Raw genomic sequence first — 13,346 nt, forward strand, 5'->3', positions numbered from 1 at the left:
CATTTTTTTTTTAAACTGAAATATTTTGATGCACAACACACAAATTCTACACAAACACACATTTGGGACGAGAACACAGTCATCCACAGTGCAGCACCCCTAGAGCTATTTAGGGGTCAAGAGCCTTCCTCAAAGGAACTGCTATGAGTAGTAGCAACTCCAGTAGTAGTTACTATAAGTGTGATTATATACACCAGGTAGTTTGGGTCCTGATTGGCTGAAAGCTGTGGTATATCAGGCAACATACCCTGGGTATGACGCAAAACTACTTGTTTACATTGGTAACCAGTTTATAATAGCAGTAAGGTACCTCAGAGTTGGTGGTATATGGACAATATACCACGGCTAAGGGCTATATCCAGGCACTCTGTGTTGCGTCGTGCGTAAGAACCCCCCTTAGCCGTGGTATATTGACCATATATAGTCATTTGAAAGTATTCAGACCCCTTCACTTTTTGTTACGTTACAGCCTTATTCTAAAATGGATTAAATTGTCGTCTTTTCTCATCAATCTACACAATGACAAAGCAAAAACAAGTTTTCTAGAAATATTACATTTACATAAGTATTCAGACCCTTTACTCTGTACTTTGTGTACTTTGTTGAAGCACCTTTGGCAGTGATTACAACCTCAAGTCTTCTTGGCTATGACGCTACAAGCTTGGCACACCTGTATTTGGGGAGTTTCTCCCATTCTTCTCTGCAGATACTCTCAAGCTTTATCAGGCTGGATGGGGAGTGTCGCTGCACAGCTATTTTCAGGTCTCTCCAGAGATGTTCGACCAGGTTCAAGTCCGGGCTCAGGCTGAGCCACTCAAGGACATTCAGAGACTTGTCCTGAAGCCACTCCTGTGTTGTCTTGGCTATGTGCTTAGGGTGTTGTCCTGTTGGAAGGTGAACCTTTGCCACTGTTTGAGGTTCTGAGCGCTCTGGAGCAGGTTTTCATCAAGGATCTCTCTGTACTTTGCTCTGTTCATCTTTCCCTCTATCCTGACGAGTCTCCCAGTCCCTGCCTCTGAAATACATCCCCACAGCATGGTGCTGCCACCACCATGCTTCACCGTAACGACGATGCACTATCCTGACGAGTCTCCCAGTCCCTGCCTTTGAAATACATCCCCACAACATGGTGCTGCCACCACCATGCTTCACCGTAACGATGATGCACTATCCTGACGAGTCTCCCAGTCCCTGCCTTTGAAATACATCCCCACAACATGGTGCTGCCACCACCATGCTTCACCGTAACGATGATGCACTATCCTGACGAGTCTCCCAGTCCCTGCCTTTGAAATACATCCCCACAACATGGTGCTACCACCACCATGCTTCACCGTAACGATGATACCAGGTTTCCTCTAGACGTGACACTTGGCATTCAGGCCAATTTGGGTTTCATCAGAACAGAGAATCTTGTTTCTCATGGTCAGAGTCCTTTAGGTGCCTTTTGGCAAACTCCATGCGGGCTGTCATGTGCATTTTACTGAGGAGTAGCTCCGTCTGGTCACTCGACCATAAAGGTGGGACCTTATACAGACAGTTGTGTGCCTTTCCAAATCATGTCCAATCAATTGAATTTACCACAGTTGGACTCCATTCAAGTTGTAGAAACATATCAAGGATGATCAATGGAAACAGGATACACCTGAGCTCCAATTTGTGTAAATAAAGTATCCGTTTTTATTTTTAATAAAAATGTGCAAAAATGTCTAAAAACGTGTTTTTCCACTTGGTCATTATGGGGTATTGTGATGTCATTATGGGGTATTGTGATGTAATTATGGGGTATTGTGTGTAGATTGATAAGGGAAAAAATTGATCAATTTTAGAATAAGGCTGTAACGTAACAAAATGTGGAAAAAGTGAAGGTGCCTGAATACTTTCAAAATGCACTGTACCACACCCCCCCCATGGGCCTTATTGCTTAAACCTACACTGTTACTCACGCTTCTCTTTGCTGCCGTTGTTGTTGTGAAGGCAGTCACCATTGGGACGCGTGCTTGTGGGAAAGTCATCTTCATCCTCCTCCACTACTGGAAACGACAAACAAGAGTCCATCACTGATCTACCTCCTGGGGAACCACTAGGCAGGTGTGGTATTTACACCACAGAAATACAGAGCAAATGCATCTCTGTGACAGAGGCAGTTGTAATGGCCAGTTCAAGTACAAGAGTCCATCACTGATCTACCTCCTGGGGAACCACTAGGCAGGTGTGGTATTTACACCACAGAAATACAGAGCAAATGCATCTCTGTGACAGAGGCAGTTGTAATGGCCAGTTCAAGTACAAGAGTCCAAATGGAACTTTAAAATGATTATTCAGCAGACGTTTCTTGTCAAATCCATTTGTACCTTTGTCTCTCTGGAACTCGTCCTTGGAGACGCCGTCTGCGCAGCCGTCAAAGTACTTCTGTAGCGTGTCCACCTGTCTGCACAGGATGTCTCTGAACGTCTCCATCTCCGCCAGCTTCTCCCGCAGGCTGTGGCCCTTCTGGTCCAACACCACACACAAACAAACACAGGGGTTCACCGTTACATGTGAAAATAATTCAACAATCATGCATTGGGAATGAATGGGAGGGCTGACGACATCAGGGTTTTCTAATCCTGGTCCCAGTTCTTCAAAAATTGTCTAAATCGGATTTCGGCAATTGTATAGGATTAAATGTTAGAACTGGGTTTCCAAACTGAAAAAGGAGATTTGGATCCTTCGGATAGGGATTCAGTAATCCAATTTGACCTTTAAAATCAGGATTAAATGTTGTTTAGAGTTTTTCAATTCTCAAGGGTAGTGATCAGAATAGTTGATGCTAAAAATCTGGATTATCTCGATCCCACTGGAAGGGTGGATTCAGAAAGGTGAAAGGCTCTACAACCAAGAAATGTCAAATGTAACTAAGGTGAGGAGGTTTTAAAAAAAACTTTCTTACAATTTAAAAACCAAAAGGTTCATTATGTTCAATTGACGGCAGTATAGGCATGTGATCAGTTGTTATATTGAGAAGTGTCAAATAAATGCATCCACTTACTTTTAAGTGATATGCAGGCTCTATTATTTGTAATTAAGGTAGCTTTATTCATGTAGTTTACTCATCTCTGTTTCCCTATGACAGTGTAGAAGTTCAACCACAACCTGTCCAGTAGATTGTAAAGTGTAGGTGTATTCAAAGCACTGGGGGAAAAAAACAGATTCTGTGATCTTGATATTGTGGTATCTGGATCAGAATTATTTTATCAGTTTATTTTTTTATGAATACAACAAAAAAAATAGCTAGATCGATCTGATCCGGGATAGCAAAAAAGGAGGATGACAGAATCAGGATCATTCTGATCCGATTAAACGTTTTGACAAACTGGGCCCAGGGGACCCAAAAGGGGTGTACATTTTAGCTTCTCCCCCCCCCCCAGCACTATACACCTGATCCTGGGCAAAAAGTAAAATGTCCCTTTGGGTCCCCAGGACCAGGATTAAGAAACACTGGCCTAGACCTTTCCTGGGGCTGTAATTTTAAACAGTGTTGTGGTGGTAGTTTACCTTGAAGGAGGAGGTGGAGGTGGCGGAGAAGCCACTGGCAGCGGACGTGAGAGACAGCATGGAACCATGACGCCTCAGACTGGACTCTGAACCATACCCCGACTCCACCTGGAGAAAGGGAGGGAGGGATAGGATAACACCTCAGATCAGTCTGCATAGTAATGAGAAACAACATACCCCCAGCCAAAGAAATAGACACAGAGTGGAGTAAATCAAACCCAGAGAAACAGGATGTGTACAGAGAGAAACAGGCCTATATGAAAGAAGGGGGGACAGGAACACTGACTATGCCTAACCCATCAGACCCAATAGGTTTGGAGCAGGGTTTCCGTCAGGAAAATTTGGCGCAGGACAACATGACCGGCAAGATGTTCATTTACCGGACATGTCAGAAATTGACCAGACATCCATATGCATTGGGTGCATAACGCAAATCACATTTACATTATTGGAATTCATTTGAAACAGAATAGAAATTAGCCTGTAAAGTTAGAATGATGTTCTTATACCAACATGACTGATTTCATTGAAAAGCAAAACATTTCCTGTTATGTCTTCATTCCTGCTATAAATAATAAATATCATTTAAAAATTTTTTAAAAAACTGCCAAGAAGAACAACTCACCTACACAGTAATAAAACAAAGTCAAAATATAATAATTGCATAATATAACTTGCAAACGACGTGTCCTATGGGCTATTTGTATGAATGTTTTATTAATAAATAAAAGCTGTTTTAAAAACTAGGCCGCTCTAATTTAATTTAGCCTAGGCGTGAACATTTTAAATTAGGTCTAATAAATCGAACACCGCTGTCTACGAACGCCAGGGCCAGCAGGCAGGTCACGGCTAGAAGGGATACAGCTTGTCAAATTAACGTCTGATTTGTTAATTTGACAAAAGCTGGAATCCCTTCTACCCATGACCGGGTCAGCCCTGCCTCTCTCCCGCTGTGATTCAGCACTACAGCAGTGGCAAGAGGACACTCTAGGAGGCCTCAAAATAAAGAAATTATTAAACTGATGTTGGACATGCAAATTCAAAATGTAAATTTTTTTTTTAAAAGTTTGGTCCATTGAAAGAAAGCTAATTTTACAATGCTCCCTGTAAAACGAGGCCCACACCATGCATTTATGAAAGCACTTCAAATGATATCTCACTCTTTTTACAGTTCTACTGGATGATGTAAAATGTTCTGTTTATTGTAATTTGAACTGTGTTGGGGGTCATGTGTGAGCTACGTGGATTATTGATAACTCTGTTTCCTACTATAAGCCGTTGGCTGCCTAGTGATTGCTACCCAAACTAATGTAAATAGTAGGCAGCGATGTTTCGTTTCCAATTGAATAAGCTCAACTGAAATCAACCAATTAAGCATGGTACACATTACTACTCTGGTTGATCAATCCATTCCAAATCTTTATACTACACATGACACGGGCGGCATATGTTGCCTAGGGCGGCAGCAGAATTGCTAGGACCGGGCCTGACAAACAACAATTTGCCTCTAATTTACTTGCGTTTGCAGCAGAGTGAGCAGCTGCTGTTGGGAAGTCAAAACTGTCCAACTCCTTGTAGAAGCTTGCGATGAGCATCAGCCTCCTTACTTTGTGCTCAAGAAGGCACGAACTGGAGGCCATCTGTTTTGGAGAATGAAGCCCCTCTTGGCGGGCACACTGGAAAAGGGGATAGGCCTAATCAACACAATCTTTGCCAAAGTTGCCCAGTCTGGTAAACACAGCTGAAGTCCCTTATGACAACCTCAAGTGTTTTCCGTGAGGAAAAATAGAAAAACACTACACTAATTTCCAAGCAGCTTGAGGATTTATTAGCCTATGAAGTATATGTCTTTGAAGTTGATATTTCAGTCAATGAATAAAAATAATTATTGCAACGGATATTATCATCTTCCAGAAAATGTGGCTGGCAAAAATGTTACTTAAAAATCTGCTTTTCATATTTATTTTCTTACATTTACCGGCTAATGGAAACCCTGGTTTGGAGGCCTATAGGAGGCTTGTCCAGGTGCATTGTATGCCTTGACGAGGAAGATATGACACACACACCTCAAGTTTTTCCTGTTTGTACCACTTTCAACGGTCACCAACCAGTCGATCCGTTACACTCAAACAGTCAGGATGCAACATGTTACCACCTGTCCTGACTAGAGACTAGGAGCCCAGTTCAGCTCGGTGGAGTGAAGAGCAGAATAACAGCACTTCAACAGCACTTAATTCCTCTCTGCTGTGATATTAAGTCTTCTTCTACTCTGCTCCCAACCCCTTGTTTGTGAAAAGCACAAGGTCAGTCAGCCAGAGTAGAACACCCCATTAGCTATTTTAGGGGTTAATTGCCTTGCTCAAGGGCACAACGGCAGGAGATGGTAACCTGCAGTACATGGGATCTGAAAGCAGCAGCCTTCCGCTTGCAACTTCATCTTCTTCTTGGCCCTGGACTTGAACCAGCAACCTTCTGGCTACTGGTTGGCCTCTCACCCATTACCAGCAGGTGTCACAAGAGCATGTAACAGCAGCAAACACATTCCTCTGATGGAATCTACAGGAAGGTGACAGACAGGGGAGCAACATGTAGCCTGGCTGACGTGCAGACCCACGTGATAAACAGTGAGAGGAGTCAGTTGCTTTTGCCAGACAAAGCAACGGCTACATAACAGAAGGTGGAAAAAAATATTGAACTCAGGCATCAGGCAGTTGAGCGAATGCGCCACAGGAAGTTGGTGGCACCTTGATTGCGGAGCATGGGCTCGTGGTGATGGCCGGAGTGGAATGGCATCAAATACATCAGACACATGGTCTCCAGGTGTTTGAGGCCATTCCATTCGCTCCATTCCAGACATTACCATGAGCCGTCCTCCTCTCAGCAGCCTCCTGTGGAATGCACATCACCATGTTCACGGAGAAGTCCATCATCAATCTTATGAGGATGTCTTTTGATCGGAGTGAATGGCATACCATGACTGAATTAGAGTAAACAATAGGCCTAACTATTCAAAAGCACTAATCTCCATTTGGCCTTTATGTCCTATTCCACTGTGCCAGAGTTTGGTCCAGGAAGTAGTAACATGTTACAGGTATAATCCATAGAAAGGTCAGATAGTAACAGAGAGCTGACAGTGTCCACACCACTGGAACATTGGTTACATAACGGTATATTATGGTTTTATACAGCATTCAAATTCACTTAGAAACTAACTTCTACTGAGAAAAAAAAGTGTAAAACAAAAGGCTAGGAGCTAGGCATTCAACATTCCCTTATCCACATTTATCTAATATATAATATATATATATATATTTACATAAAAAGAACAGACAAGGCATTCTCTCAACGGTAAACCCATTCAGTTTCAATACCAGTTTTGCATCAACCACAGCCCCCCCCCCCTTTACACGATGACTATACACACAGGGACCAATGAGACAATGTGCTTGATAATGAGGAGTAGCATGCAGCAGGCTAGCATAGCATACCAACACCAATTTACAGTCGGTCCGTGGTGAATCATTGAAGCTAGTAGCTCGTGCTGTGGCTAGCGCGCTAGCATGCTAACATCACACATAGTAAGTGCATGTGAAGAAAAGAGGAGACCGTTTTGGATCTGAAGCAGCCATCATGCTGACAAAGCTCCATTGAAGTTATTGATTGATTTGCTGGCAGCATGCCCTCCATCGTGCTAAAGGCAAGCCCACCATTCTGCCATTCCAGCAGCCAAAGCAGAACAGGACTCTTCTGCTGCAGTTGTCCTGCCGGCCGGCCGGCCTCATCACGGCCTCCGCCTGCTGTACCTTCCCACAACACTCCCACTCTTCCTGCTATTGCCAGGATGTAATCCAGTATTCCCAGACAGTGCCCTGCAGACAGGTCTCACTGTGGCACAGAGAGGAAGAGGAGGAAGAGATAAAGATGAGAAAAGCAGCAGCAGCAGCGGCTCACCTAATGGAGCAGGAACAAAGGAATAGATGGGGGGCCTCAACGACCAGTTGTTCCTGAGGAGGAGCGGACTAAGAAGAGGAGCGAGGTGCTGGTTTCTCCTGCTTGTTAAGCAGACTGAGTGAGAGAGAGCAGCGAGAGACCAGCCAGAGACCAGCCAGAGACCAGCCAGAGACCAGTCATGCCCAGATTGTTGTATGAGTGAAAGAGGAGCGGAGTCGTTCAAACACACCAGGGTTTTCCGTTAGTTGGCTTTTGGGCGATAAAAAAGCTTAAAAGTCCATAAATAAATCAAATTAAAATAGAAATATTTACAATTTTTTTTAAGTCGATGCTGGCCAATTGTCCGGGAGAAAAAAAAAACATTGCCAAATAATGCTTTTTAGCCTATTTATTGATGGAAATGCATTTGACTGGTCTCTAGGTTCATTTGCATTATTTAGTGGAATGAAGTTGGCAAGTGTACAGTATATTAGTTATGCATGGTATTTATCACACCCGTACAGCATGTAGAATGAGCCTTTTGAGTGGAAAATGGGTCAGCCAGGCGAGCCACTGCTACAGCAAACGGAAGGCAGGCTTCATCAGCGCGTCACACGCCACTTGGCAATGAGCTGGAGGCAGTATGCATTTTGAAAACGTGCACTTAAAATGGTTTGAAACCTTTTTACTACATACATATTTCACTACAAACGTTGTATTACATATTAGAAAAAGGCATGTCTCAACTTGCTTCAAAGTAGCCAAGCCAAAAATCAGCCCATAGGCACCATCGCAGACATATTAGTAACCCATGCAAAGTTGCTGCATATTACAACTCCCCTCTTTCTAAAACTATAATGGATATTTGCATCTCTGTCACAAGACACCGTTCGCAGGTGCAGTGCGCTTTTGACAAGATATTTTCCAGTTAATTGCATTAATGGAACGAACAGTTGCATGTAGCCTACTGAAGTACAGCTCATTGCAGTTCTTCTAACGTCAATGAATTATATTTCAAGCTAAACGTTCTGATCTGTTGTATCAGATTGTTTTTTTAATGTAACCTAGGATTAGTGGTTGTATGAATTTGTGATCCATCATTCCATAACTGTCCCAGAATCTGTTTGGAATAGGTCATTTCTTTGTCGACAAGCTGACCAATAGAATAGGTAAACTATTCTACCATGGGGAATAGTGGATTTACATAGGCTAGTTATTCAGCGGTTCGTTATTGGTCTTGTTGGCTGAGGAAAAGTACATGTGGACAGTTTTTCTAACATTTTCAAAGTGCACATCAGAATTTGGTAAGGACCGCACATCGCTGCATGTTCTGTTAATATTAATTACCATCATCTAAATGTGATTCCTGTCATTCTGAGCATCGTAGGTGGACAGCCTAATAAGGTTATGCATTCAATGCATATGGGCCCGGTTCATTTCTCAAAATGTCTTGGTGAGAACAGCAGCATCCACCTGGAGCTCAGTCTTATCCCCTTCAACTACAAGCCTTCTCCCCTTCCCTCCCTCCAACTACAAGTCTTCCCCCCTCCCCCCCCTCCAACTACAAGTCTCCCCCCCCCCTCCAACTACAAGTCTTCCCCCCCCCCCCCTCCAACTACAAGTCTTCCCCCCCCCCCTCTCCAACTACAAGTCTTCCCCCCCCCCTCCAACTACAAGTCTTCCCCCCCCCCTCCAACTACAAGTCTTCCCCCCCCCCTCCAACTACAAGTCTTCCCCCCCCCTCCAACTACAAGTCTTCCCCCCCCCCCTCCAACTACAAGTCTCCCCCCCCCCTCCAACTACAAGTCTCCCCCCCCCCCTCCAGCTACAAGTCTCCCCCCCCCCCTCCAACTACAAGTTTTCCCCCCCTCCAACTACAACCCCCTCCAACTACAAGTCTTCCCCCCCCCCCTCCAACTACAACCCCCTCCAACTACAAGTCTCCCCCCCCAACTACAAGTCCCCCCCCCCCCCAACTACAAGTCCCCCCCCCCAACTACAAGTCTCCCCCCCCCTCCAACTACAAGTCTCCCCCCCCTCCTCCAACTACAAGTCTCCCCCCCCTCCTCCAACTACAAGTCTCCCCCCCTCCAACTACAAGTCTTCCCCCCTCCCTTCCCCCCAACTACAAGTCTTCCTCCAACTACAAGTCTTTCCCCCTCCCGCCAACTACTAGTCTTCTCCCCTCCCTTTCCTCCAACTACAAGTCTTCCCCCTCCCTTTCCTCCAACTACAAGTCTCCCCCCTCCCTTTCCTCCAACTACAAGTCTCCCCCCCCCCTCCAACTACAAGTCCCCCCCCTCCAACTCTCCCCCCCCTCCAACTACAAGTCTTCCCCCCCCCTCCAACTACAAGTCTTCCCCCCCCCCTCCAACTACAAGTCTTCCCCCCCCTCCAGCTACAAGTCTCCCCCCCCCTCCAGCTACAAGTCTCCCCCCCCCTCCAGCTACAAGTCTCCCCCCCGTCCAGCTACAAGTCTTCCCCCCCCCTCCAGCTACAAGTCTTCCCCCCCCTCCAGCTACAAGTCCCCCCCCCTCCAGCTACAAGTCCCCCCCCCTCCAGCTACAAGTCCCCCCCCCCTCCAACTACAAGTCCCCCCCCCCCCCCTCCAACTACAAGTCTCCCCCCCCCCCCTCCAACTACAAGTCTCCCCCCCCCCCCCTCCAACTACAAGTCTCCCCCCCCCCTCCAACTACAAGTCTTCCCCCCCCCCTCCAACTACAAGTCTTCCCCCCCCCTCCAACTACAAGTCTTCCCCCCCCCCCTCCAACTACAAGTCTTCCCCCCCCTCCAACTACAAGTCTTCCCCCCCCTCCAACTACAAGTCTTCCCCCCCCCCCTCCAACTACAAGTCTTCCCCCCCCTCCAACTACAAGTCTTCCCCCCCCTCCAACTACAAGTCCCCCCCCCTCCAACTACAAGTCACCCCCCCCCCTCCAACTACAAGTCACCCCCCCCCCCCAACTACAAGTCACCCCCCCCCCCCAACTACAAGTCACCCCCCCCCTCCAACTACAAGTCTTCTCCCCTCCCGCCAACTACTAGTCTCCATACCCTCACCCCCAACTACAAGTCTCCATACCCTCACCCCCAACTACAAGTCTCCATACCCTCACCCCCAACTACAAGTCTCCATACCCTCACCCCCAACTACAAGTCTCCATACCCTCACCCCCAACTACAAGTCTCCATACCCTCACCCCCAACTACAAGTCTCCATACCCTCACCCCCAACTACAAGTCTCCATACCCTCACCCCCAACTACAAGTCTCCATACCCTCACCCCCAACTACAAGTCTCCATACCCTCACCCCCAACTACAAGTCTCCATACCCTCACCCCCAACTACAAGTCTCCATACCCTCACCCCCAACTACAAGTCTCCATACCCTCACCCCCAACTACAAGTCTCCATACCCTCACCCCCAACTACAAGTCTCCATACCCTCCCCCCCAACTACAAGTCTCCATACCCTCCCCCCCAACTACAAGTCTCCATACCCTCCCCCCCAACTACAAGTCTCCATACCCTCCCCCCAACTACAAGTCTCCATACCCTCCCCCCAACTACAAGTCTCCCCCCTCCCGCCAACTACTAGTCTTCTCCCCTTCCTTCCCTCCAACTACTAGTCTTCTCCCTTTCCCTCTGTCTTTCTCCTTCTTTCCAGTCTGCTTGTTATGCTTCCTCTGGGGCAGGCCTGTGCAAACAACCAGTCTAGAGGGGTGTTGAGTTTCCCCACCCTTTCCACCCCCTATTCAGTGCCTGGAAATGGAATAGTCCTGTCTGAGCCGAGCAGTGCTTTCACGAAGTGTAGCGTTGACTACGTTGTGTGCGGTACCACTTGATATCTGCGATTGTGTCGGATGGCTGACTACAACACATGCATTATTCATCAAGAGCTGCAATTCAGAGTAGTAAAACACCTGTCCAGGACCACACACACAGCTTTACTGCTACGCAAATTAAAAGTGCTTTAAAAAAATTTAAAAAACTTGACCAAATTTGAAAGATGCGACCAGAAGAGTTGAACAATGTCCATGTTAACAACTAAGGGTATAGGCCCTAGAAGTATAGTCAAATTAAGGACTTAACCCAACTCTTCTGTTGAAGTACTGTGGTGTAATACAACATGACTCACAGGGACAATGACTGAGTGGTCTCTGTAGGTCATTTAGTTAGTCATCATCCCAAATGACTCGTGTCACCACTTCCAAGGCGCTCCCACAAAGCAAACACCTCGTATTAGCCCCCACCCACCAGAGAAGCTGACACAGCGCAACAACCCTTTTAAAATGGCCTTCTAGTATCTACTGTTTCATTATATGACTAATCTTGTGTGTCCGTGGTGTGATGTAGAGTGCAGTATAAACTACACCCAGGAGCTGTCTGAAATCTGGATCAATACCACCACACTGAACCATCGCCTCACTGAACCATCAACACACACACACACACACACACACCACAAGAGAGTCAAGCGTCCAAGGAAGTCCACATGCAAGTCCCTGTTAGGTCAGTAGGTGGCAGTGCAGACACATTTCCACTCCTGCAGTGGGTATGGCTGAGTGAGTGGGTTAAAGACTCTGCATGGTAAACCCGACTTCTGCAGTGGCCGTACAGAATTTACTGAGATACGGGAGTGAGTTTGTGTTTATACAGGACCTCCCGCATTCACCTACCGTCAATCAATCAAGTCAATGCAAAACTATACAGAGCTATACGGAGCCCTCTGAATTGTTACAACATTTGGGAGGTGCGCGGCGATGCGTTACGGAGCTCAATTTGGCCTCTGAACGCCTCCGGAGGCTCAGCAATTGTGTCACACCCTCCATACTCCAACGACATTTTCGGATCAAGCAAGTCAGTTAAGAACAAATTCTTATTTACAATGACGGCCTGCCCCGGCCAAATCCAGACAACTCTGGGCCAATTGTGCGCCGCCCTAGGGGACTCCTAATCAAAGCCGGCTGCGATACTGGCTGGATTCGAAACCAGGGTGTCTGTAGTGACGCTTCTAGCACTGGAGATGCAGTGCCTTAGACCACTGCGCCACTCGGGAGCCTAAATTGGCTTTTGCGGTTGGTCAGAGACCAGGTATAAACCCGCTACTAGTCTGGAAGACACTTAACAGGCTCCTGTGATCAGTCACACCACGTCCAACAACAAACATCCTTTCAACACCTACACCCAAACACACAGGCAGACGGTTGCAGATACACGATGCGCGCCTCGCTCTCCGTTTGTCTCTGACGTCACTTCACAGTGGAGAGACGTGTTGCTGCTACTTCGCTGTCTGCACCAACCGGAGGTCTAATACTTTCCTTGAAGGACTTCTGCTCCTACCTGAGCATTCAAGAAAAACTCATTAAAACAGACCAAAAGGTAGATAACAAAGTCAAGGACTAGATTGAATTGAATGGATTCTTGGTAGTCTACGGTTGAAGTTGTGGTTCTTTCAATTCAATTTGGCCATGTGGAGGGCACTGCTGACCTGAACCCCGTACAGTCCTCTCCTGTCCTAACCAGGAGAGATCCCTTCACACAGACAGTGTTGAATGTGTCAGCCTGTGGAGTGTCTGGTCTCTGCCCATATGCAGCACATGTTAGTGTTAGGACAATTTGTCAGCATAGTGCTGGCCATGCAGCTCAACACGAACACACACCCAGCAATGGGACCCACCCTACATCAGGTGGTCACACCATCAGTGTGTGAACAGCACCACCCCCCCCCCCCCCTGGCCACTCCCAAGATTCCCAGCATTCCCAGGGTGATGGGTTGTGACCCCCCACATTTCCTGACTCCACTCCCTTTCTGTTCACCTCACAGAAATACCAGGCCCTTGTTCTGTTCTAAAATCAACCCTTAAGCTGGTACAT

General features: G+C 46.7%; 1 protein-coding gene across 8 annotated transcripts in view; it reads right to left on the reverse strand.

The window, feature by feature from the left end:
• The window catches only part of LOC110525788 (ceramide transfer protein), a 40,093-nt gene that overhangs the window by 11,714 nt on the left and 15,033 nt on the right, over window positions 1-13,346 (reverse strand). For 2 of the 8 annotated variants that reach the window (XM_090237704.1, XM_036979934.2), the window contains exons 4-6: window positions 3,538-3,645; window positions 2,355-2,490; window positions 1,947-2,033 (exon numbers count right to left, since the gene is read on the reverse strand). In XM_090237704.1, coding sequence (XP_090093830.1) covers window positions 1,947-2,033; window positions 2,355-2,490; window positions 3,538-3,645 — 331 coding nt within the window. Of the gene's footprint in view, window positions 1-1,946; window positions 2,034-2,354; window positions 2,494-3,537; window positions 3,646-13,346 lie in introns of all 8 variants that reach the window. The other 6 variants (XM_036979936.2, XM_036979933.2, XM_090237706.1 and 3 more) reach the window with 3 other exon arrangements.

Source organism: Oncorhynchus mykiss, chromosome 6 (genome assembly GCF_057628025.1).
Source record: "Oncorhynchus mykiss isolate SJ-2025 chromosome 6, ASM5762802v1, whole genome shotgun sequence".
NCBI lineage: Eukaryota > Metazoa > Chordata > Actinopteri > Salmoniformes > Salmonidae > Oncorhynchus > Oncorhynchus mykiss.